The sequence below is a fragment of the Pan paniscus genome, chromosome 1 (genome assembly GCF_029289425.2).
Source record: "Pan paniscus chromosome 1, NHGRI_mPanPan1-v2.0_pri, whole genome shotgun sequence".
NCBI classification, from domain to species: Eukaryota; Metazoa; Chordata; class Mammalia; order Primates; family Hominidae; genus Pan; species Pan paniscus.
Genome location: NC_073249.2, coordinates 12,418,417 through 12,444,277, shown reverse-complemented (window position 1 = coordinate 12,444,277; position 25,861 = coordinate 12,418,417). Strand labels below are relative to the sequence as shown.

Sequence of the window (25,861 nt, the reverse complement as noted above, 5' to 3'; positions counted from 1 at the left end):
GAGACCGATAGCTTCATTCCTCACTGTGTGTTTATGTATACACAGATAACCACTGAAGGGATATGCAAGAGACCGATAGCTTCATTCCTCACTGTGTGTTTATGTATACACAGATACCACTGAAGGGATATGCAAGAGACCGATAGCTTCATTCCTCACTGTGTGTTTATGTATACACAGATACCACTGAAGGGATATGCAAGAGACCGATAGCTTCATTCCTCACTGTGTGTTTATGTATACACAGATAACCACTGAAGGGATATGCAAGAGACCGATAGCTTCATTCCTCACTGTGTGTTTATGTATACACAGATACCACTGAAGGGATATGCAAGAGACCGATAGCTTCATTCCTTATGTGGTAGGGCACTGGGTAGCCAAGGAACAGAGGTGAGAGGATGGATTTTTTTTTAAACCCTTTTGTACCACTTGAATTTCTTTTCCTTTTTTTTTTTTAATTATACTTTAAGGTTTAGGGTACATGTGCACAACGTGCAGGTTTGTTACATATGTATACATGTGCCATGTTGGTGTGCTGCACCTATTAACTCGTCATTTAACATTAGGTATCTCTCCTAATCCTATCCCTCCCCCTTCCCCCCACCCTGTTACCACTTGAAGTTTTGAACCAAAGAAACCTATTACTCATTCAAAAAATAAATACATAAAATTAATACGTTAAAAAATAAGTAATGAATTCTTATCATAATCTTACCTTCAAAAAAGAAAACTTAATTATCTATAGTGTTGTCCAATAGAATTTTCTGTGATGATAGGAATGTTGTATATTTGCACCATCCAATTTTACTAGCCATATGTGGCTTTTGATCACTTAAAACATGACTTGTGCAACTGAGGAGCTAATTTTTAAATTTTATTTTAATTAGTCTAAGTTTAAGTGGCTACTTCTGGCTAGGAGCTACCACACTGATTGGGTATAGATCTAAAGTATATGGCTTAAGACCGAGTGTGGTGGCTCATGCCTGTAATCCCAGCACTTTGAGAGGCCGAGGCAGATGGATCACCTGAAGTCAGGAGTTTAAGACCAGTCTGGCCAACATGGCAAAACCCCGTCTCTACTAAAAATACAAAAATCAGCTAGGTGTGGTGGCGGGCACCTGCATTCCTAGCTACTAGGGTGGTTGAGGCGGGAGAATCACTTGAACCCGGGAGGTGGAGATTGCGGTGAGCTGAGATCATGCCACTGCACTCCAGCCTGGGAGATAAGCAAGACTCCGTCTCAAAAAATAAAAATAAAAAATAAAAATAAATAAAGTGGATGGCTTAGAGTATCTTTTCTGTTTAGACCTGACTAAAGCTTAGAAATAATTGTTAGTTTAGGCTCTCAGGGTAAAATTTATTACTGTAAATCCAAAAAATCCCTTCTTCTTCTTTTTTTTTTTTTTTGGTCCTTGAGTTAAATGCTGTCACCTCCTTCTTGAAAGGAGGTACTATTAGTCAGAATTGAAAATCCTCTTTATTACCCAGGAAAATCATTTTTATGGACACTTTGTCTTTCTGTAGTCTGACTTAGAAGCAGCCTGTTTTTGATAGGTTGACGTTTTCATCTTGAACACAAACCCTGTTTGTGTGTCCCCTACTCCCCAGTTTGATGTGCCAGGCACTTTGTTCTCAAGCCCAGCAGCTGTTGTGGGATGAGGGGACATTTTGCATGCTTAGCCAGCAGCTGCCAGAAACATTTCTAATCTGGTTTTGGCAGGAAATAGGGCACAAGTGGAAGCCAAGTTAAAAGAAGCTGGAAAAATAAACAGAATAACTTTGGATGTCACTTAATATATGGTCCATTTTCAGCTGAAGATTTGCCTTAGTAATTTGTTAATATGACTGGACTGTGATCCCTTCCAAAGGCAGGGTTGAATATAGTCACCTTTGAGATCCAGGATCTAGTCCAGTGCTTGGAATATGCTTGTAGGAGGTTATTGTTATTATTTTTTCAATGATAGACTATACTGCAAATTTGTTTAATTGATTTAATTAGTAGCTTAAAACTGTTGTTCACCCGAGATAAACTAGTTCTGGGTTATCACTGGTTATGGGTCCCTTTCTCTCTTCTTTCTGCTACACAATATCACCCACCCTCTCCTCTAAAGCAACACATTTTGAACATTTTTTTTTTTTTTTTTTTTTTGAGACAGAGTCTCACTCTGTCACCCAGGCTGGAGTGCACTAGTATGATCTTGGCTTGCTGCAACCTCCGCCTCCTGGTTTCAATCTACTTCCCTGCCTCAGCCTCCTGAGTAGCTGGGACTACAGGCACACGCTACCACACCCAGCTAATTTTTGTATTTTTAGTAGAGACGGGGTTTTACCATGTTGGCCAGGCTGGTCTCGAACTCCTGACCTCAAGTGATCTGCCTGCCTCAGCCTCCCAAAGTGCTGGGATTACAGGTGTGAGTCATCACACCTGGCCTTTGAACATTCTTCAAACATTATTTAGACTGGGCACGGTGGCTCGTGCCTGTAATCCCAGCACTTTGGGAGGCTGAGGCAAGAGGATTGCTTGAGTCTAGGAGTTTGAGACCAGCCTGGGCAACATAGCAAGACCCCATCTCTAAAAAAAAATTAGCTAGGTGTGGTCGTGCATGCCTATAGTCCCAGCTACTTAGGGGGCTGAGGCAGGAGGATCAGTTGAGCCTGGGAGGTTGAGGCTGCAGTGAGCCATGATCACACCACTGTTTTCCAGCCTGGGTGACAGAGCTGGATGACCCTGTCTCCAAAACAAAACAAAACACTGTTATTTATTCATCTATTCTGCTGCAAGCAAGCATATTTTGCATACTTGTGAGCAAGAAATAAGCACATCTTAATTTAATCTATCTTTTCTACAAAGTAAAAGATTTTCAAAAGGTGAAGATACAGGTATAAATATGGTGTCTTTTTAAACGGAAGGCAAAAATTCTTCAGGTTGGAATATCCAGTAAGAGAGTCTTTATCTCTAAAGTGGAAAATTTACTAAAATCGTTCTTTTGGGTTTCCAGTTCTTCTTTCCATCAAATTCTGCATCCTCTAGAAGCCCAACCAGCCCCAGCCTTGTAGATTCCCAAGAACGTGTAAGGTGTCAAGTGTCGTCTGTGAGGAAGGGATCTGAAATCCTATGAGCCTGTGCTAAACCGTGTTTGGTTTTCTTTGCAGACCTTCACTGCCTGGTGTAACTCCCACCTAAGGAAAGCCGGCACCCAGATTGAGAACATCGAGGAAGACTTCAGGAATGGCCTTAAGCTCATGCTGCTTTTGGAAGTCATCTCAGGTTGGTGTTATATATCCCATCCTATGCTTTCATGTGTTATCAGTAGGTGAGCATCTATTTAAAGATGACTACATCAGAAGTTCGCTTTGAACTTGGCTGGGCAAGAACATGGTATTATTGCCAAAGAAAACCTTTCCAAAGAACAATCTGCCTGGAGTTATTTTTCCGTTCTAAAAAAAGGAGTGAATTCTCTTTAAAAATCACTTATTAAAATAATGTTTATACCACCAAGCTTGAAACAAAATAAGAGAAGAAAAAATGACTTCACACGACTCCCTCCATGCTGCCCTTTCTACTCTTCGTCCAGCTAGAGTGTATTCCGGAAATCATCTTGTATCCAAAAATCTACTGTACATGTTGGCAGAACTCTGAACATATAAGCTAAAATCCCAGTGGGGCTATGATTTGTCCTGAATTTCAGTTGGCTGATTTAGACTTTGGACTAGAGAATGGATCACCTTTGGAGAAGTGTGACTGGGAAGGATTATGGCAGATCTGCCCTGATCCATCTATCTTCATAATCAGGTGTCGAACGAGCCCTGGCAGCCACCTCTGTGATTTTAACTGGCCATCCTGACTTCCTCTAACCATTAGCCAGCAACTCTGAATACTCCAGGGACTCTAATCAGCTTCTCTTTTTACTCATTTGTAAGTTGGATCATGGGCCAAACCAGACTCTCCCTGCAGATCTGAAAAGCATGTGTCCTTCATAGTATGGCTCCCTGCTGGTCCATTTGATTCTGAAAGTTTTTGGGTTAGTGTTCCCTCATTGCTGTGATTTAGAGAGACCAGGCACACATCAGAAATAGTCATGTAACCATCTCTTTTTAAGGAAAAAATGGATGCTTAGTTTTGGCATCTTGATTCCGCATCAAGAGGTCACTGTCTCTATGTCTGCATGATTCTCTTTTCATCCAACAGGGGAAAGGCTGCCCAAACCTGACCGGGGAAAAATGCGGTTCCACAAAATTGCTAATGTCAACAAAGCTTTGGATTACATAGCCAGCAAAGGGGTGAAACTGGTGTCCATCGGCGCTGAAGGTGAGAGGTGTGGTGGGTGTTCCTGTCTGCTACGCTGACCTAATAGCGCAGGTGTGGGCTGCAACTTGAATTCTCCCCTTCTTCCCTCCCTTTCACCATTTACTGTACCTGCCTTGTATCAGGCTCTCTCTTAGGGCGCTCGGTGCACAAAGATAAGAACAAATGGTACCATGAGTGGGAGACCAAGCTCTAGGTTCTTTGTAAAGCATAGAATTAAATATAATGCTGTCATCTTCAGAAGACTTAAAGGACTGAGAAAGAACTTACACATCCCAATGACTCTTAATAAGAACTAACTAATAGGAAGGAAGTGGCCTCTTTGTTCTCTATGGGAGACTGGGAATTTGGTGAGGTCAGCGGGAGCTGAGATTTCCACCCATATCTCTGTATGCACAACTGAGTCCTGCTACTTGTCAGCTGCGGAATGCCGTAAGAAGGGTCAGGGTAAAGATGAGACTGTGTTCTCTTTATTTGATTATTTAAAACTTTAGCTCATGGCTGGGCACAGTAGCTCATGCTCATCCCAGCACTTTGAGAGGCTGAGGCGGGCAGATCACCTGAGATGAGGAGTTCAAGACCAGCCTGGCCAACGTGGTGAAACCCCATCTCTACTAAATTTACAAAAAAATTAGCTGGGTGTGGTGGCGCATGCCTGTAGTCCTTGTAGTCCCAGCTACTCAGGAGGCTGAGGCAGGAGAATTGCTTGATCCCAGGAGGCGGAGGTTGCAGTGAGCCACGATTGTGTCACTGCACTGCAGCCTGGGTGACAGAGTGAGACTCCATCTCAAAAAAAAAAAAAAAAACCTTAGCTATTACATCTTAAAACTTTGGAAACTCCCGGGTGGTTTTCACTGATAATACATATGCAAGATTTGTGCTTATTATTAACTTAGAATTTATTTAAACTAGAGACATTTGGTTATGAATACCGTATTTATAACCAGACATACTGCGATGCTTATAAAAACATAAACTGGTCTTTCCATCCATATGCACATTTTCCAATAGCTCTGAAGTCAACATTTATATATAGGAAAAAAGTTACGTACCGACTATGTTATCTTTACATTAATTTGTTGTTTTCTTACCTGCAGAAATTGTTGATGGCAACGTGAAAATGACCCTGGGTATGATCTGGACCATCATCCTTCGCTTTGCTATTCAGGATATTTCGGTTGAAGGTAAAAGACATGGTTAAAAGTCTAATTGTATAATCTGTAAATTAAGCTTGTGAATTAAAATTTGAGCAAGATATTTTAAAGTCCAACAGTCACTTACATGATTGAATGAGAGACATGTAAGTGGGTTCTTATAAATTTTGTATGTGTATAGGAAAAGACCTCGGCAGCACTGTTTCATTCATGGGGGTGGAATCGGTTTGCAAAAGATGAGCACATGTTCAGAACAGAAGTCGCTTTTTAAAATGAGCATTTATTGAGCTTCTTGATTGCTTATTATACTAGTAAATTTACAGCTATGGCAGAGTTCTTTAGTCTTACAACTGAAACACTTTCTTTCCCCCGGTATAAAAAAAGAATCTGTTGCAACCCATGTTTGTTATTTCCTTAACTTTCTTCCTCCCTATCTCTCTCCCTCTCTTTTTCTTTTTTCTTCTTTTTCTTTTTAAACAAGACCTCTATTGTCACTGTATCTTTTGGCCTAACTACTGTTTCGTCATTATCATAGAATCTTAATCCTTGACACTGCCACTGAAGATAAAAATCTTTAGTCTTTTACACCAACTACACTCCCAAATATTTTGATGAATTCAGCACTGTTGAAAAGTGTCAAATTGGCATTCTTAAAATTAGAACTTTGCCTGTTTTGCCCTCATATCACAAAGTGTATAACTGCAGAATGTGTTTCAGGGCTGCTGCATTGTCCAACTATTTGGCCCCTTCTGACTCTGTAATCCAGTAGGTAACCAGGTACCTGAGTGGTAAGGGGTGGAGACGTTATTTATAATTCTGCCCAGGCCACAGTAGCCTCTGACTCTGGTTTTTGTTTTTTTTTTTTTTTTTTTTTTTGAGACGGAGTCTCACTCTGGCACCCAGGCTGGAGTTCAGTGGCGCGATTTCGGCTCACTGCAAGCTCTGCCTCCTGGGTCCACGCCATTCTCCTGCCTCAGCCTCACAAGTAGCTGGGACTACAGGCGCCCACCACCATGCTGGCTAATTTTTCATATTTTTAGTAGAGACGGGGTTTCACCGTTTTAGCCAGGATGGTCTCGATCTCCTGACCTCGTGATCCGCCCGCCTCGGCCTCCCAAAGTGCTGGGATTACAGGCGTGAGACTCTGGTCTTTTTAAGTGATTTTAGGTACTCATCAACCAACAAACATTAAGAAACAACACTTTGCCTACTTGTACCAGCTGACATGAAGCCTGCAGTACTTGCCCTTACGGACCTTCAAATTCACTTCAATTATTCCCTTCTGGCACCAGAGACCCACTTATGTCATCTAAAAGTCAAACTAAAATCTAATGGCATTAAAACAATTCAAGCTCAGGAATGACAGCCAGCTTGAATTAATACATAGTCTGACTTTGAAAACTTTTGTACAATATAGTTCTATTACAGTACCTTCCTTTATGCTAATGAAAGAAACAAGAGGCTTCCTAAAATTCTTGCTTTATTTAAAAATTGTAAGTTGTAATAATTTTATCAGTTTTTATATACTTCTAAATTTAAATATTTAAACTGTTGAACCCACTTTAAATAAATACTACTTTTAGAAATCTTGTTCACACTGTTGCTGGTCTAGCAAATCCTTTTTCCACAAATATTACAGAGGTGAAGTTGACCTCAAGTTGTTTCTGATTGGTTACAAATTTTAAATTAGTGATAATATGAATTCAAACTTAATTATATTTCAAGTGTAGGTATGAATGGTATTATCCATTAGAGTTTTCCCCAAAATTGTTATTAACATGCCCAAAGCAAGATAGCTAAATCACAATATTTTGTAAAATTTTGCGATAAAAGGCTATATTAATCTGCTCTTCACAAGACTAAGAAATTAAACATTAAAAAATTATAATTTTATTAGCAAAGTACCTACTAAATCTCTTCAAGCAGATGGTTCTGCAGTGTCCAACACAGTAGATACTGTCAGTTTGCTAATTTATATTTTTATTTGCTTTAGTTTCATGGAGTAATTGTTTAACAACCTCATTTAACTTCTGTAAGTCTACAGAAAAATCATCTTTATTTGTTTTAATGATGTGTGGTATGTTGAAAAATTCATTGTTATTAGAAACAAAGAAACAATTCTTTGAGGAGTGAGTTTCCTTCAGCAAAATGATGGGCCTCTTCCAAGAAAGAAAATAAGAGATTAGGCCGGGCGCGGTGGCTCACGCCTGTAATCCCAGCACTTTGGGAGGCCAAGGTGAGTGGATCATGAGGTCAGCAGTTCGAGACCAGCCTGGCCAACATGGTGAAATCCTGTCTCTACTAAAAATACAAAAATTAGCCAGGTGTGGTGGCCTGCGCCTGTAATCCCAGCTACTCAGGCGGCTAAGGCAGGAAAATCACTTGAACCTGGGAGGTGGAGGTTGCAGTGAGCTGAGACCACACCACTGCACTCCAGCCTGGGTAACAGAGCAAGATTCCGTCTCAAAAAAAAAAAAGAAAAGAAAAGAAAAAAGAAAAAGAAAATGAGAGATTAATATATCTGTTGATGAAGGCAGTGCAGATGTAAGTAGATGATGGAGCTCCTTGGGGTGTCATTCAGTGCTTCGTGATGCAATGAGAAATGTTACTGCCAATCTGTAACATGCTTTTTATACCATGATCAGGGTTTTGTGTGTGGACCTATTTGTGCCAAATGGCCGCATTTCCACTTTCCCATACACCTTTCGGGAGTAGGTTTTCCAGTAATGTACGTAATTCACACAAGGTTGTTAACCTTTTGCTGAAAGCCTAAAACTGGATTTGGGGTTGGAGGAGGGTCAGCTTTGATTGTAGTAACCAATTGAAGAAGGAAAAGGCCTTGTTCGGCATTCATGGCCCAAGAGTGTTCACACGTATTCAGGCAGAAATTAAGTGAAACTCTGTGACTTGTAAATCTAAACTTCAGTAGCAATTTCAAGATGTTGTAGATATACTGTACCTTTGTTTGCTTTTCTAACCTGGTAAGTTTTATTTAAACTCTATTAAATACATCCCCTTATTTCTTCCTGATGTACTTTTTCTTATTAATTACATTGGTCAGGACTGCAAAGACAGGCAGAACAACTGGCTGTGGAGTTCCAGATTTCAATGTCCATATCAATTCACATTTTAATTAAGTCTTAACAGTTTCACTTTATTTTCCCTTAACTAGCACTTGCTAGTTAAGAGACATGCACAGGAGTTGTTCAAGTTATAGCACATGGAACTTTAGGGGTGTGTGTATTTTATCTGGGTTATGGGTCCAAGAAAGTATGAACTAAAATGGACAGTTTTTTGTTTTGTGTTGTTTTGTTTTGTTTTGTTTGAGACAAGAGTCTCACTCTGTCACCCAGGCTGGAGTGCAGTGGTGCAATCTCGGTTCACTGTAACCTCTGCCTCCCAGGCTCAAGCAATTCTCCTGCCTTAGCCTCCCAAGTAGCTGGGATTACAAGTGCCCGCCACCGTGCCCGGCTAATTTTTGTATTTTTAGTAGAGATGGGATTCACCATCTTGGCCAGGCTGGTCTTGAACTCCTGACCTCAGGTGATCCACCAGCCTCGGCCTCCCAAAGTGCTGGGATTACAGGTGTGAGCCACTGTGCCTGGCCTAAAAATGGACAATTTAGATAAACAATTACAAAATTATTTTGAATTGAAAAAATCAACTTCAACCCCTTCCTAAGATGGAAGGCCCCATGTTAGTTAGGAATCGACATGCTTTAGGGAATTTCTAAATTGTTAACATTTAAATATAGGCGGAATCCTAAGTTATATAAGTGGCTTTGAGGAGCTGTTTAGATGTGTGTCGGTTTGGGTCCTCCAGGAAGCAAGTGCCAAGACTTACCAGAAATTGTTGTAGTCTTTCCAGGCCTTTATAAAAACATACCATAGCATGGGTGGCTTAAACAGCAGACCTTTATTTTCTCACAGTTCTTGAGGCTGGAAGTCCAAAATCAGAGTGCCAGCATGGTCTGGTTCTGTGAGGATCCTCTTCCTGGCTTGCAGATGGCTGCTGCCTTGATGTGCCGCACGTGGTGGGTGGGGGTGGGGGAGAACCTGCCAATGAGCAGGCTCCCTGGTGTCTCTCTTATGAGGACACTAATCCGATCATGAGGGCCCCACCCTCGTGACCTCATCTCACCCTAAGCACCTCCTAAAGGCCCCATCTCCAAATACAGGCACATTAGGGTCTAGGGCTTCAACATATGAATTTGATGATGGGCGGGAAGACACCAACATTGAGGCCATACCAGAAATGCAGGAGATTTTTTGGGGAAAATGCCTATGCAGGATGAAGGGGAGGGAGCAGGAGATGCCTGAGGAGCCTTCAGACCAGAGCTCCTGGCTGACACCTGGGCCGAGAAGAGGAAGGGAGGAGGCTTGGGGAAGAAGGTCTCGGACTGCAGTGCAGTTCTGAGGTTAATTTCGCCAGGCTGATGGAGTCTTTAATCCTAGGCTGCCCTGAGAGGAGTCTCACATCGCATAGGGGTGTCTCAGCTCTGCTGCTTACCCCTCCAGTCTTTGGCTGGAGCAGCTCTGGGGAATGTGGCCTCAGTGGGAATGCAGGGGTGTGGTGCATTCAGGGGGCTGCAGCTGGCACGTCAGTTGCCTGCCCTGTGCTCGCAGCTGAAGCCGTGGGATGTCTGAGCGGCACATTTTTATGGTCATCACAGATGGTGCTGGGTTTTTCCTTTTTTTTTTTTTTTTTTTTGGTGAGAAGTCAATTGGCCAAACTTGAAATTTACCAATAAAACCCTTTAAGTGTTACAAAATCACTGGGCAAAGGAATACATTTGAGATGTGGTAGCATCTGTGAATTCCATTTACCTAAGAGTATGAATTACAAACCAGATGAATGACAGATTAGTTGTCATCAACTACACACAGTTTATTTTTTCATGTGAGTTGCACTGTAGACTATTTATGTTTGCATATTTTTCAGGATTGTGTACAGTAAACCTTAAGTGAATACAAAGGATCCAATTGTCCTGTAAGACTCACTTCAATTACAGATTGTGCTCAGTATTAAACTTTGCTAGTACTTTCAGGATGCAGTCAATCAAGAGGCAGGGAAAGGTCTGTCAGCATCCACAGCCTCCTTTTCAAATTGGACACTTAGTCTCTGGTCCGAATAATAGGTGCCCCCAGTGTCACCTCACACAATGGGGTATACACAGTTTTTAAAAATTTATTTTCAGCTGGGCACAGTAGCTCACACCTAAAATCCCAGCACTTTTGGGAGGCTGAGGCAGGTGGATCACCTGAGGTCAGGAGTTCAAGACCAGCCTGGCCAACGTGGCAAAATCCTGTCTCTACTAAAAATACAAAAATTAACTGGGCATGGTGGTGGCACCTGTAGTCCCAGCTACTCGGGAGGCTGAGGCAGGAGAATCTTTTGAACCCGGGAGGCAGAGGTTGCAGTGAGCCAAGATCCCACCACTGCACTCCAGCCTGGGTGACAGAGTGAGACTGTGCCTCAAAAAAAATAAAAAAAAAGTATTTTCATTTAAAAAGGGGCGAGTCACCAACCACCCTGAAGTCTAGTTTTAGTATCTTTTTATGTTGGAGCTTGTGACTGCTCCTGCATTGTCCTTTTGAAGTCCCTAAGTGTCATCAGAATTTACTCACCAAGATCAGGGTTCTGGCTCCTATGCACTTGCCGAGGCTGTAGGAAGAGACCCCCTGGGTGATCGACCCCCTGGGAGGTCTGTTTCGAAAGTGACTAGGAGCTAAGTGAACTAAGCGGCATTTCCCTGGGGCCACTTTTTCTTGGCTGTCATTACAGAAACATCTGCCAAAGAAGGTCTGCTGCTTTGGTGTCAGAGGAAAACTGCTCCTTATAGAAATGTGAACATTCAGAACTTCCATACTAGGTGAGCACCCAGGGCCCCTGGTCCTTGTATTCTCAGTGGAATCTGTGGGTAGCATGGGGAACAGTGTTTGTGTGCACCCGTGTTTTCCTCCTGTCTGAGAAGCCTTTTATGTATCGAGGAGAACTCAGGCTGTAGAATTCTTGATGCTTAAAGTCTCCCAGAGGAAAACATTGGATTAAGCCTTAGCATGCTGGTAAACAGCACTGTATTTGTAAGTGAATGGTATTGCAGTACCAGAAGGATGCTACTGAGTTTCGGGGTGTAAGCATGCATCTTACTTTAGCCTTCACCCTGGTATTGGGAAAAGGCAGCAGGAATGGCTGTTGTTTCTCAGGGATGAGGGAGACCCTGGCAGAGTCTGCGTACCCCCCACTAGCGACTCTTCAGCCCTCAGCCCTGTAGGAAATAGATCCTTCATCCATCAGCTTTGCTCTGCTGAAATTCAAAAGATGGAGAAAAATTATGTTTGAAAAATTGTAGGAAATGAGATGAATGAAATCTCGACATCAGGGGAGAGCATGATTCTGTCACTTGCTTCAGTCTTTCTCATGTAGGGTGGTCATTATGATGTTGAAGTAAAAGAGTTGGTTATATTTTCACCTTTGGTTGCTAGGTTACCCATGAATGCAAAAAGGCCACCGATAATCAGAAAAAGGAAAGATAAGGATGAACCACGGTGAAAAATTGGGGAGGTTCTTCTAGTTGAACAAATATTCTCAGAATGTCTACCAAGTGTCAGGCACTGAGCCAGGCCTTGGGAAGACAAAGGGAAGAGAATCCTTCTTTGTCCCTACACCATGCTGTTTGGCAGATGAGGGGAGCTATCAAGGGCTGGGACTTTCTGCAGGTGTCAAAGTCAGAGTGCCCAGATCTGCATCCACTCATCTTGCTTTTCTTTTTCTGGCTCCTAGTTGGCCCAAGTACTTCAGCATTGTAGCACTGATAACTCTCATGGAGGTCTCCTTCCCCAGACCCTTTGAGGAACAGAACTCCCACACTCTGCTGTCACTGAACCCACTGTCGCCAGCAAGCTCTGGCCTGCCCTTGTCTATGGGGCATTTAGAGCTGGTGGCTACGGGGGAACAGACCAGAAATAAACATCTGCCCTGCTAATTGCATGTCCTCCTTCACCTACATGCCTTTGCCTTAAAAAAAGAAAAAGAAATAAAAGAACTTAAAGACAGAGGAGTATCTGGGACCTAATGGAGGTTTTTGAAGCGTCCTAAAAACTTTTAGAGGAAGTGTGTTCTGGACATTTGCAGGGTAGACGTCCTTGTGTATATTTATTGGGCAGACTCAGGGGTAAGGGCCAGAATGGAGAGTTGGAGAAGAGAGAGGAACCCTGGGACTGGCCAAGCAGGGACAGCAGTAGAGACATCTCCCTTCCTGTCACTGCCTGTGCCAGCACGGACCAGATCAGGGCAGGAGACAGGGCAAGTCTCAGGCAAGGAAGTCGAAAGGAGAGGAGTACCGTGGACCCTGGGAAGAAGATGAGTGTTCAAGCTCACCGGGCGGGGTAAAGAGGAAGCTACATGGGGCCCTCCATGCATGAAGTCAGACAGAAGGAAGGCCAACATCTGACCGAGTGCAGATGCTGGCTGCTTCTTCCTGTCCACTAACACGTGTTCCTGTTCTTCTCGACGGCTGTGAAGCTGGAAAGATGGCCTTGGACTCTGTGCCCTCATCCACCGACACCGGCCTGACCTCATTGACTACTCAAAGCTTAACAAGGTTATTCTGGGTGGCCTGGCATGCAGTGTCCCCAGCCACGCGTCTCAGCATGTCCTGCAAATGAGCACATCAGCACTAGCCTAGCACAAACCCCAGGGCCACCTGCAGAAACGGCCACCAGGAAAAAGCACATTCTCCCAGCTAGCCTTTCCCATGATCCAAATATGAAGGGTGGCCAGGAAAACACTTACCTCTTAAAATCAGGGAAAACAAGACCCAAAGTTAAGTCATCCCTTTTTGCCCATATCAAGATATGTTTGATGATTTGGCTTGATTTACTATGAAGGCTTTCTATATGTTCCTTAGAGATTTTACATTCCTGGATTCTAAATATGAGAAGTGAAACCTCTATTTTTGCGGGGAAGAAAGATTCAGATAGCCCAAGCCTTTTTTTTTTTTTTTTTTTTTTTTTGAGACAGAGTCTCGCTCTGTTGCCCAAGCTGGAGTGCAGTGGTGTGATCTCGGCTCACAGCAAGCTCCGCCTCCCGGGTTCACGCCATTCTCCTGCCTCAGCCTCCCGAGTAACTGGCACTACAGGCATCCGCCACCACGCCTGGATAATTTTTTGTATTTTTAGTAGAGACGGGGTTTCACCGTGTTAGCCAGGATGGTCTCGATCTCCTGAGCTCGTGATCCGCCCGCCTCAGCCTCCCAAAGTGCTGGGATTACAGGCGTGAGTCCCTGTGCCCGGCCCATCCAAGCCTTTTTAAAGTCAAGTTCCCTTGACTTTTTCTGGAGGATTTAGTTGTAGACATATTTATTCAGAATTGATTAACTCGTCCGTCACACAAGGGCTACTTCATAACTGTCTTGTTATTGTTAGAAAATATCATTTGTAGCCTTGCAAAAGAAGTTTTTGGGGCAGGCGTTTTTTTTAGTTTTGCTTTTTTTCAGAAAATTTAACTTAGAAAACTGCAATTCTCCCTTTAAGGTATAGGTTTAGTGTGTTTAAGTCTCAGATTAGTATTCAAATTCTTTCTTTAAAAGTAGTTTTAAGGCCGGATGTGGTGGCTCACACCTGTAGTCCCAGCACTTTGGGAAGCCGAGGCAGGAGGTTCGCTTGAGCCCAGGAGTTTGAGGCTGCAGTGGACTGTGATCACACCACTGCCCTCCAGCCTGGGCCACAGGGTGACACACCAACTCCCAAACAAAAACGTAGTTACAATGTAACCTGTGATGGAAAAAGAAATCAATGTCCTTTCTGAATCTGGCTGCTCTGTGCTGCCTTAGAGATAATAGTGTGTAAGGCAGTACAGAGCATCCACAAGATTCACTAAGGCAGCACAGAGCATCCACAAGATTCAGAAGGGACCTTGATTTCTTTTTCCATCATGGGTGGTGAAACCCTGTCTGTTCTAAAAATACAAAAATTAGCTAGGCGTGGTGGCAGGTGAAACCCTGCCTCTTCTAAAAATGCAAAAATTAGCCGGGTGTGGTGGCAGACGCCTGTAATCCCAGCTACTCAGGAGGCAAGGCAGGAGAATGGCTTGAACCCAGGAGGCGGAAGTTGCAGTGAACCGAGATGGCACCACTGCCCTCCAGCCTGGGCGACAGAGCGAGACTCAGTTTCAAAAAAGAAAAGAAAAGAAAGAATGGTATGTAAAGACTTAAGGGTAAAAGCAAGGCCCACCCTCACTACACATTTCTGCAGTAGCCACTACACGTTTCCTGCTGGGTGCTGGTGTGCTGAGCTTGCCATTCACGTGCTGTTGCTGTGTTTGGGTGTGGACTCCAGCCCTTTTGCATGCTGACCTCACTCATGTGGCATGGATGGTCGTAAGAAGAGTGTCCTGGCTTCCACCACCTTTTTAGTTATCCCTTGCTTACCTCCTGCCCCCAGCCTGCCTCCATGGCATACAGGGTAGCATGTGAAGAGTTTACTGGTATCCTAAAGGTTAAGAATGAAATATTTTAAGGTAGCCCATGAAAACGGAACTTTTTCCCAGCTTTTCAATGGATGTATTTTCTTATCCCCTGAATTACTTTGAAATGTTCCAAGCATATAGACAGGGTACAGTTCTTTTCAATTAATCTTAATCTCATTTGCAAAATGAGGGGATTGTACTGCATAGACCCAGTTTCATTAGCAATTTATTATGGTCAGTTTGTATTACAAAACATCAGTAGATCTGTAGTAATTGGTCATCTTTAAGAAAGCAGAAAAATGATAATACAATAGCAAGTAATACTTATATAGCACCAGGGCAGGCACTGTTATAAACAAATAAACATACATGTATATTCACACATGCATATATGCATATGTATGAAATCCCACGTGCACATTTAATCTTCACAATGCACAGTAACCTTGTAAAGTAGGTACTATTATTATCCCAGTTTTACAGATGAAGAAAGTGGGAAGTTAGTAATCTACCAGAGGCCACATGGCCGATAGCTGAGGTAGGAAATCAATAGTTAATTGGCACATTTTATCATTTAAATTACACTCTAAATGAGATAGCTTTCACAAAGTCTCAGGTGATAAGCTTTGTTAAAAGAACGTTTAGTTAAACACTTTTTTTTTTTTACTGAAATCGCTGTATACTCTGTGAGGCCAGAAAGCTGACTTTGGTTTCTTCATTGAGCACTGTGAATATATTTGAAACCTGCACTTTTTCAGTATTTCACTGTATAAAAATGATTGTGCTCATTGGAAAACATTGCGGTTTCTAAAATATTGAAATGACTTTGTTATTAAAATTCGTTAAAGTCACATTTCATTTTGATTTTTCTATCTTACCTCCATTTCTTTTGAAATTCTTAATTTCTTTTGAATTTCTCTAGTGGATCAAAATAAGAAATGTTGCATCTTCTTTGTTTTCACTATTTTAGTTATATACCTCTGGTTAAGTTTATTTTGCTATGTTATGTATATTTAACTAGTTTTTACGGTGGAAGGTAAATGTAATTTTAAGAACAAAATTTTTTTCATGAATTCACTTAATGATTTTCAGGTTTTATCATTTCTTCTTGCTTTAACATGAGTTTTGCCCTTTGTAACACTAGTAACACTCTTTAGTCAGCTAAAAGTTTTAGCTAGCAACATTTTTCTTTCATCTCTGTACCCCTCAGCTTTCCAATATTTAAAATCAGGGCGCTGGTTCTCCAAGATCCCCTTCCAAGTCTGGAAAATGCATGTTTCATTATTTAGAATGATTTAAATGTTATTTCTAGGCCTGAAGATCAGTTCTGATGGATTCAGTGTGTCCTTTCTTGTCAATGCATTTGTTCTCTTAAACCCTTTGTTCACACTTTATGATTGGAGTGTGCATGGATTTTGTGGTTTTTGTCATTTTTGATGTTTCTCTAAATGTTTGAAGTGATTGGGAAAAGATGAAAAGGAAAGTTACACTATTATGATTGTGTGTGGGTGGGAAGGTGTCCGGCCTAAAGTGAGGTACATAAGAAACATTCTTCATAAGTCTTGTTTCAAAATATATTTTAAAAATCTGACTGTCTTGGTTTTCATACAGGATGACCCCATAGGAAATATTAACCTGGCCATGGAAATCGCTGAGAAGCACCTGGATATTCCTAAAATGTTGGATGCCGAAGGTGAGATGAAAATTGTGTTTGCTGAGTTACAGGAAATTTGAAGACTACAAATGTTATGGCTACACATTGGGACCTTGCAAAATTTTATAGCGAAGTTACATCCGAAGTACTTTGGATTCCTAACAAATTTCTGTCACTGGCCACATAAGTAGTAGAGATTTTCATGTGTAGCTTGTTCATAAAATTTGTTTTTAAAAATTGTACCCTCAAACAAGCCAGCAAAATTACAGGAAAAGGATTTGGTAAAAAGTTCAGCTTTGGCTAAGAAACAAAATGCTTTTCTTTATAATTTAAAAAAAAATTTCCTGTATTTATTTTTTCCAACAACATAATGTTTTCTCCCTAACCACTTAGAGACAAGTGTAGCAAATAAATCCCTTTGTGACATACTTAAGAGAAAAAAATTCCTTCCTTCCAGCCAGAAGTTAGAGAATTGAAATATAGAATATGGAGCATTCAACCATCAGTGTACCATCCAAACTTTCACATATTGTTTTTAATTCATCTAAATTTAATTTATTTAGAGCTGAAAGAACTTCCATATATTTTGCACTTCAGTATCACTCATTCTGGGGACTTGTTTCAAATACTTTTTTGTCCCTTTTATATGGTGAATTTGTGTGAGCTGTACCTACAGCAGACCACTGAAAGCACAAATGTGTGGACACCATTCGTTCATTTTATTTATTCATGATTTATGCCCTCAAGAAGCTTATATTCATATATTACTTTGTTCGTTATTGTAAATATTATTATTCCCTAGTGGTCCATTACTTCCACTAATTAGTGATGTTGGGGAAAACTAAGGAAATTGATTATAGTCAGTTGTCAATCTTCCATTCCTCTTTGCTTTTGGTAATTGTATTATGGCCTTTGTAACAAATTACTGCAAACTGGGCAGCCTCACACAGCAGAAATTTCATAGCTCTGGAGGCTGTGTCTGAAATCAAGGAGTAGGCAGCTCCCTAAGCCTCTAGGGGAGGATTCTTCCTCGCCTCTTCCAGCTTCTAGAAGCCCCAGACATTCTTTGGATTGTGGCAGCATCAGTCCAATCTCTCCCTCTGTCTTCACACAGCCTTTTCCCCTCTGTGAATATTTTCTTTTCTTCTTTTATTTTTTATTTTTTATTTTTTTTTGAGACAGAGTCTCACTCCGTCGCCCAGGCTGGAGTGCAGTGGTGGGATCTGGGCTCACTGCAACCTCTGTCTCCCGGGTTCAAGAGATTCTCCTGCCTCAGCCTCCTGAGTAGCTGGGATTACAGGCATGCACCACCATGCCCAGCTACTTTTTGTTTTTTTAGTAGAGACAGGGTTTCACCATGTTGGCCAGGCTGGTCTCAAACTCCTGACCTCAGGTGATCCACCTACTTTGGCCTCCCAAAGTGCACGGATTACAGACATGAGCCACTGCGCCTGGCCTGTGAATATTTTCTTACAAGGATACCAGTCGCATTGCATTGAGGGCCCATCCTACTCCCGCATGACCACATCCTCACTTGATTATATCTGCAAAGATCTAACTTCCAAATAAGGTTACATTCACAGGAGTGCTGGAAGTAAAGACTTCACTGTATCTTTTTGGGAAATGCAGTTCAACCCAAAACAGCAATCTTTCAATTAGAACTCTAATTTTGCTCATTAATTAATCATTTTAATCAAACATCTGTATTATTAGGTATTAACACTTGAATGCATTATTCAGAATTCTACTTATAGTTTTTCTAAAAGTCATTAGAGGGACAAAGTCTATAAAACACTGAAGTAGGAACATAGGAAATTTCCTTTCCTCTTTTTCCATCTGTCCTAAGCTAAGTTTATATTTGTATGTTCTTTCTTTTGACCTTTCATATGATAAATAACTATCTCGAGTTTTCCCACTTGGGTTAATAGCCAGGGTACTAAAGAGAGGAGAAAATAGGCAACAGTTAGTAAATTTTCCAGTTTATTCATGCCTCCCTAATATCCTAAACTGGGGATGAGTTTCCTATTCACTCACGTAGAATTATTGGCAGGATCATCATCAGTGTTACTCTGGCGCTGCTAATATTCTCTTCTCAGTTCTTTGGTTTTTCCTTAGTCTCTGAGTCCTGGCCTGGGCAGATGTCCGTTCTGCTCATCCTTCCAGGCAGATGGGGTGTGTTAGCACTGTGTTCATTTCCTCCTCCTCATCTTCCATACTTGTCTTCGTCTTTCCCTTTTAATGGTTCAGAAGAATGCTCACACGCTGTATTATTATCTTTACAGAATAATTGCTCAAAAGAATCTTCCGGCAAACAGTTCTGAACTTGGCCACCTAGCGTGTAGAGCGTGCGGTGGCATCACTGCCTAACAGATTTAGCCACGCATTCCCTGTATTCCTGTATTCCCATGCCTTCTATCAGCAGTTTAAAATTTCTGCTGCTCTTTGATGGTAATGTCAGGTCCAGGTCTCCTCAGATCGTGAGTGCCTTTTGGTAAATCCTTGCCTTCCCGTCTGCTGCCATGGACCTTAATTCCTGTCATTTGTGTTGGTCTCTGAACCCAAGTGGGGATTTTCAAGTGACTCATCGGCCCACTTACCCATGAACTGTTATTTGTAGCAAAAACTGGTGAAACTCTTCCTAAACTTATCTACTGTGCTTTTAAAAGGTCGTAAAAATTGTTTCTCTATTTCCCTCCACAAATCTTTGTTTGAGGTGCAGACTAGGTTTAGATCTGTGGGTACATTTGGTCCATGAAAACCTGCAGAAGTGATCTTGTGGACCCCTGGGCCCTCCATGTGTGTAGTAATAGAAAGTCCTGGTGAGTGTGCTGGTGTGTGCGCTCTGTTCAATTCCGAGGGCCTAATTCTGTCCGTGGAGGTGCCTTTCTTGCTAGGTTAGGGCTCTTCTGGGTTAGCCTTGGCGTTCTCTTTGGCAATTCCTTTGTTTCCTTTGACTATTCTCAAAAGTGCACGGAGAGTAATCCCTTTGCAGGTGTGACTTCTTTGATTTGAGCCAAAATGTTAGTAACATAAGTGTATGGGGGCGAGGGGGGAGGATTCCTGATTCCAACACCTCTGAGGAAGTGCTTAGCACAAGCCTGCTGGTATTAGAACATCCACGCAGTTAACCTTCTTTTCTCCACACAGATTTAGTATACACTGCCAGACCCGATGAAAGAGCCATAATGACTTATGTTTCCTGTTACTATCATGCTTTTGCTGGTGCACAGAAGGTGAGGATGTAAACCATGAGTCACTGCTCACCCTTCACCTTCTGTGTCTTAATTTTTTTTCAATTGTTTTCCTCTTTTTCCCCCCTCTCCTCCGAGTAAGGAGACTGTCTGGTTCCCAGGAGGCAGTTGTTTGTCTTTTTTAGTCTAGCTTTCTTTGAAACTTACTTTCTGTTCATGCAGTGGTATGCCGTTCATGTTTGTTTTCTGGAAGATTCCATAGTTACACAACCCCACATCCTTTCTGTTCATAGTCTCTGCAAACCCAATGACTAGGTTTCACCATAGGGAATTGTCAGGTATCTTTTTAACTTCACTCTGACCCATTGACTGACCCAAGTTTATGAACGAGGTTAAAAAGCAACTTACCAAAAAATGGTGTTGCCAAGATGGAGGAAGAAAGGATGTAGGTTTTCATGGTTCTGTTTTCTGTCTTCCTTTTGGCTGTTTCAGCAATTAGTAGAAATAGTAGCGAGTCATAATAAGCACAAGCCATGTAGACCCTTCTCTTTAGATGTTTTGTTATTCTTGGTGATTTCTATAAGCGGTATGGTAAGTATGTATTGAAGTTATTAAAAGAGCTGCCCTCTCCAGTGAATTTCATCCTCACGCAAGGCACTTTACAGAGTAGAAATCCCCAACAGTTGTTTGGGTGGGGAAGGGGAAGTGGGAAGACAGATAGCCCATTGCAGCCCTGTGAATATTCCCCGCATCTTGCAAAGTGACCTGCGTTCCCCAGAGCAGAGGGGCCGGGTGCCCTGATGCGGTTGGAGGACCGGAGTCACGAGGAGGAAGGGGTAACAAGCTCTGATCTGCAGCAGACCAGGTTTCCATGTGAAAGCATTGAATGCACCTTTAAAAGCCCATCAAGGGGTGGGGGAGAAAACAAGCCCTCAGTTTGATCCTTAAAAAACATGCTGGCTCAAACCATCCTGTTCACGAATCATTTCGATACAATATGGCCTTCCTGAGGTTCGGGACCACGGGCCCATGAAACACAGAAAACTGGTCAGTGTAAACCAATTTGTTCTTCCCTCTGTTCTCCCTGGTTTCTCTCCTTCGTCTGTATGTGTGTGGTGTGTGTGTGCGCGTGTCCTGTGTTATTTTCTCCCCCTTCAGACATCGTGAACACCCCTAAACCCGATGAAAGAGCCATCATGACGTACGTCTCTTGCTTCTACCACGCTTTTGCGGGCGCGGAGCAGGTACTCAACACTTGTCCGTCCGGGCTGTTGTGTTACTCTCTGTTGGTTTTAGTTGTGTGTGCATACTTGAGTGTGTGTTTGTGCGCTTCACATCTTACCTTGGAATCTTTCTGAGTGTTTTCTAATAACCTCATATGGCAAGTTCTAAACTGTGAAAACTTTTTTTTAACAGCTTTAACTTTAGACAGTTCCTGAAATGTTTTTATGTGTTTTACTTTTAATGCATTTCCTTTATTTCATTAGTAAGTTGTGGAAAGTATTTGTGCTTTAGGAAAAAAATGCCATGAAAATTGAGCCACATGCATTGAATGGTAAAGGGGGAATGTGGCAAGGAGAAATGAATGCCTTTCCAACCCGGCCTTGTTCTCTGCTTAGAAATTGCCTTCACAGTTGCGTGATTTGGTCTAACATCCTTCAAGACTAATCTTATTTTAAGTGAAATAGTGGAAGGGATAACAGAGTTGGAACCTCAAAAAAATTTCACATTTCTCGAGACAAATAGCCCAAGGGACCTTGAGGAAGAATGGCCCTCAGCTTTCTGCATATTCACCTGTTTCTGTTCCTCTCCTTGGAGGATCTTGATAGACTGCAGTGGGCGGAGTATGCATTATTTCAGTGACCGCTGTGAAGCCCATCACTGGGAAAGGATGCTAACAGGCTGATGAGGACTTTAAAGGAAAGGCCTGGGGACAGGCTGTGGGCCCAGAAGCCAGACAGGCAAGCTTCTCTTGTTCCATCAGACAGTTATGGTTCAAGGCGCTTTGCCACTCCTGCCCCAAGTTCCTTTCCACGAAAGATGACAGAGAATTGTGTATTACCTCAATGACTTCTCATCTAGGTTAGACAAAGTCTTAAAGCACACTCAGCTCTGTGGAAGGATCCCCTCCAGAAAGTTCTACATGTTCATATCAGGAGATGAGGAGGTCTTCAGTGAATTCAAGTGCAATGGTATATCTGGATTTTCCTGCCCCAGTTATTTTTGCCTTGATTTCCAAAGGCTAATGTTATTCAGGGAGTCTCCATCCCATCGTCATGAGATCAGTGGAGAGTTCAGGTGGACATTCAGGGACCCAAGATCTTGGTTTCCTGGACCCAAATATTTCTGTGACTAACTTGCTGGATGTTTACCGAGTTTGTGTTTTAGACTAATGCTCTCTCCCCATTATTCCCTACAGTCTAATCAGCCTGCCGTGTAAGTCTGTGTGAAAACTGTAACAAAGGTGTGAAATGATTCATAGTACGCAAAAGCCATGCCTTCAGTCTGACCGCACCCTAAGCTAGACTCTGCACCGTCTACAGCACGCCACCCTCCTCGTCCCCTCTCATCACCCACCTCGTTCCATGCTGTGTGTGCGCATTCCCGTCGACAGAGCCGTCCTGTTTACCTATTGTGTTTTACAGGCCGAGACAGCGGCTAACAGGATATGTAAGGTTCTTGCTGTGAATCAAGAGAATGAGAGGCTGATGGAAGAATATGAGAGGCTAGCGAGTGAGGTAAAGGAAACTGGTGACCTGCAGTTCTGTCCATCCTCACGCAGGGGCTGAGGCACAGAGGGTGAAAAAATACTCCGTGGGGGTATATATATATATATATATATTTTGCATTTTTCATCTCAGATAGGATGAAAGTAGGAAAATACACTTGATCTCTGAGGTTGTTCCTATTGTAGTAACCTAACTTTTGGCAAAAACATAATCCCCAGTGGTCTTTCCAACGATCCCAAAGCAGAAAGGTGTAGTTTGCATGTCTGAAGATAGGAGAATGCGATTCTCTGCTCAGCTCTGCACCTCCAGGGTTGGACACCCCTAGACGACCTTGGGTTACTTGTTTTTTTTTTTTCCTGTTCACTGGCTACCAACATCACATAGGATGCACTCCATATGCAAAAGCCTCACTCCACATAGGGACCCAGTGTCAAAGGAACTGGCCCAGCCTGGTGTGCGGAGCTGGCTCGGGCTCGTGTGTCTGTATAAATACCCAGAGGAAATCTGGGGAAGACAGAGCCCTCCCTGCAGAATATTTGAGCATGAGTTTCTGTGGTGCCTTTCCAGAGCTCTTCAGCTAGACTCTTGGTTAGGACAGCAGTTTCCAGGTTGTTTTTCTTTTCATTCTTGTTATAGCATACGTAGCGACTACGCAGTGTCCTCGCTGCATCTGCACTGTTTTCCCAAATACAAGCATGGGCTGCATGAGGCCCCCAGCCACCTCCTCTCTAAATTGGACTCAAGTACAGTGACACATACTTCAGACCAAATAATTTTTGCCCTGCCTTATTTTTTGCTTTGTTTTGTTTTGTTTTGTTTTCTATGACAGAGTCTTGCTCTCTGGCCCAGGCTGGAGTGCAGTGGGGCAGTCCTGGCGCACTGCAACCTCCGCCTCCCGGGTTCAAGCAATTGTCCTGCCTCAGCCTCCCAAGTAGCTGGGATTACAGGCGTGCACCACCACACCCAGCTAATTTTGTATTTTTAGTAGAGACGGAGTTTCACCGTGTTAGCCTGGCTGGTCTTGAACTCCTGACCTCAGGTGATCCACCCGCCTTGGCCTCCCAAAGTGCTGGGATTATTGGCATGAGCCACCGCACCTGGCCTTCTTTTTAATTTAGCTGATATTTGGTCTTTATTGGGAAAAGTATCAGGACATTTGGAATAAATGTTCCAATAAATAGTAGTGTAACTTTATGATACTGAGTTCATATCTTCATACTGCTGCTATAGAAAAATTAAGCTTGATGGCATTGTTGAATGGCAGTGACAGGGTTGCCAGACATGAAGCATGGCCAGTACTGAAGGCCAGAGGATCCTTAGGAATTCAATCCTTCCTTTTCTTACTGGGTCCTTCATTTATCCTCCTAAAACCCTTAGACTCTAGGTATATCACCATTTAAACTATTTTTCATTCGAATCTGCTGTTGTTTTCCAAGTGCTCAGTAGGCATAAGTGTAAATGATGGGGTTTTCAGCAAGTCATTTCTAAGACCTAGGTAGTAATTCAAGAGGTGCATGTGTGTTTTGTCCTTAGGGATTCACTACCACGTTCGCTTTTATCATGCAGATTTACTTAAAAGCTAGACGTCAAAATACACTTTGGCATTGAGTTAGGCCCAGGCTTACAATACAGTTGTGTAGTAAGTAACCTAATTAGATTTGAGCTTATTTTTTTAAAACACATTTTAAGTGAAATCCAGTTCTTTGCTGAATTTATTGCACTACAGTTCTGCCATGTCAAGTATTTTGGGGTTGTTTTGTTTTGTTTTTTGTTTTTTTAATTTGAAAGCTCCATCCAGCATTTGTCTGCTAATGTCTGGTCCCTGAGTTTCTTGTAAACGTCACATTTTTGTAAGACACGACTTTACGTGCTCACTTTAAGTTTTCGACCTGTGTTTGGTATCGTTGGGGTGATCACTAGTGGCCATGGGCGGACACTGAACATCTCGTTCATGCCTCTGTGCGTAGAGGTACCACATCTCAGTGATTTTAGGAACATTCATCCTTTACAAATTATTGGATGCCTCATTTTTTTTTTAACTGGGGGAGGGGGTTTGCTGGTGTCTTCAGCAGTATTTTTGTGTTTGGGGAGCAGCTTTTGGAATGGATTCGTCGCACGATCCCCTGGCTGGAGAACCGGACTCCCGAGAAGACCATGCAAGCCATGCAGAAGAAGCTGGAGGACTTCCGGGATTACCGCCGGAAGCACAAGCCACCCAAGGTGCAGGAGAAATGCCAGCTGGAGATCAACTTCAACACGCTGCAGACCAAGCTGCGGATCAGCAACCGGCCTGCCTTCATGCCCTCCGAGGGCAAGATGGTGTCGGTGAGTAGCGAGCGCCAAGCCCTCCTGGCGCCACGGGAAGCCCTCCTTCTAGCCTAAAGGCGTTTGACCTGGGTCAGGAGGAGGCATTGACTTCTTGAATCTTTTTAGTTGTGTGAATATCATTTTGGCCCTGTAACCACTTTGTTCTTAATACTTTTCTCCCAACCATCATGCACTTCTTGACTCCAGCTGCCACTGGGGTACAGTGTCCCACAAAGAGCAGACCTTTAGGAAACGCTCGATGAACAGCCTCTTTCTCTCGTCCCTCCTCATGGCCTTGGCCCCTCATGTCCACCAGCATCTAGATCATGTGTCTTCTGTTCCCTGCTGTTACAAGCTACCCACCTCACCTTCGCAAAGTCTGAGTCCTACATTTATCTCCCTCTCTTCCACATTGTCACTTTCTCCCTCTCCACCGAATCATGCACACCAGCATACAAAAGTGCTGTCAAATCTGCCAGTCACAAGCTAAAACCAAGGACTCCACATCTCCCACGAGCAACTTCTTGGCTCCCCTTCACAGCAAAACATCTAGAAGGAGTTCTTTGTGGTACCTATTTCCACTCCCTCCCCACTCACTCACTCACTTTTTTTTTTTTGGAGACGGAGTCTCACTCTGTCACCCAGGCTGCAGTGCAGTGGCGTGATCTCAGCTCACTGCAAGCTCCGCCTCCTGGGTTCAAGCAATTCTCCTGCCTCAGCCTCCTGAGTAGCTGGGATTACAGGTGCCCGCCACCACGCCCAGCTAATTTTTGTATTTTTAGTAGAGAAGGGGTTTCACCATGTTGGTCAGGCTGGTCTTGAACTCCTGACCTCAGGTGATCTGCCCGCCTTGGCCTCCCAAAGTGCTGGGATGACAGGCGTGAGCCACCATGCCCAGCCCCAACTCACTCACTTCTCTTACCCTTCAACTTGCAATAAACTGGCTTCTGTCCCTGCTTCCACCAAGAATGTTCTTGTCAAAGTCAATGGCATTCATGTTGTCAAAGCAAGTCATTTTTATTTTTATTTTTATTTTTGAGACAGAGTCT

General features: G+C 42.8%; 1 protein-coding gene across 4 annotated transcripts in view; it reads left to right on the top strand.

Annotated features, from left to right (window-relative positions):
• Positions 1-25,861, top strand: part of ACTN2 (actinin alpha 2) — a 105,774-nt gene that overhangs the window by 56,967 nt on the left and 22,946 nt on the right. Inside the window, exons 2-10 of one of the 4 annotated variants that reach the window (XM_034949515.3) lie at positions 3,157-3,271; positions 4,193-4,312; positions 5,407-5,493; positions 11,248-11,335; positions 12,988-13,066; positions 16,543-16,624; positions 20,935-21,020; positions 22,422-22,514; positions 24,600-24,830. In XM_034949515.3, coding sequence (XP_034805406.1) covers positions 3,157-3,271; positions 4,193-4,312; positions 5,407-5,493; positions 11,248-11,335; positions 12,988-13,066; positions 16,543-16,624; positions 20,935-21,020; positions 22,422-22,514; positions 24,600-24,830 — 981 coding nt within the window. Of the gene's footprint in view, positions 1-3,156; positions 3,272-4,192; positions 4,313-5,406; positions 5,494-11,247; positions 11,336-12,987; positions 13,067-16,542; positions 16,625-19,732; positions 19,819-20,934; positions 21,021-21,920; positions 21,969-22,421; positions 22,515-24,599; positions 24,831-25,861 lie in introns of those variants that run through there. The other 3 variants (XM_034949512.3, XM_063596484.1, XM_063596485.1) reach the window with 3 other exon arrangements.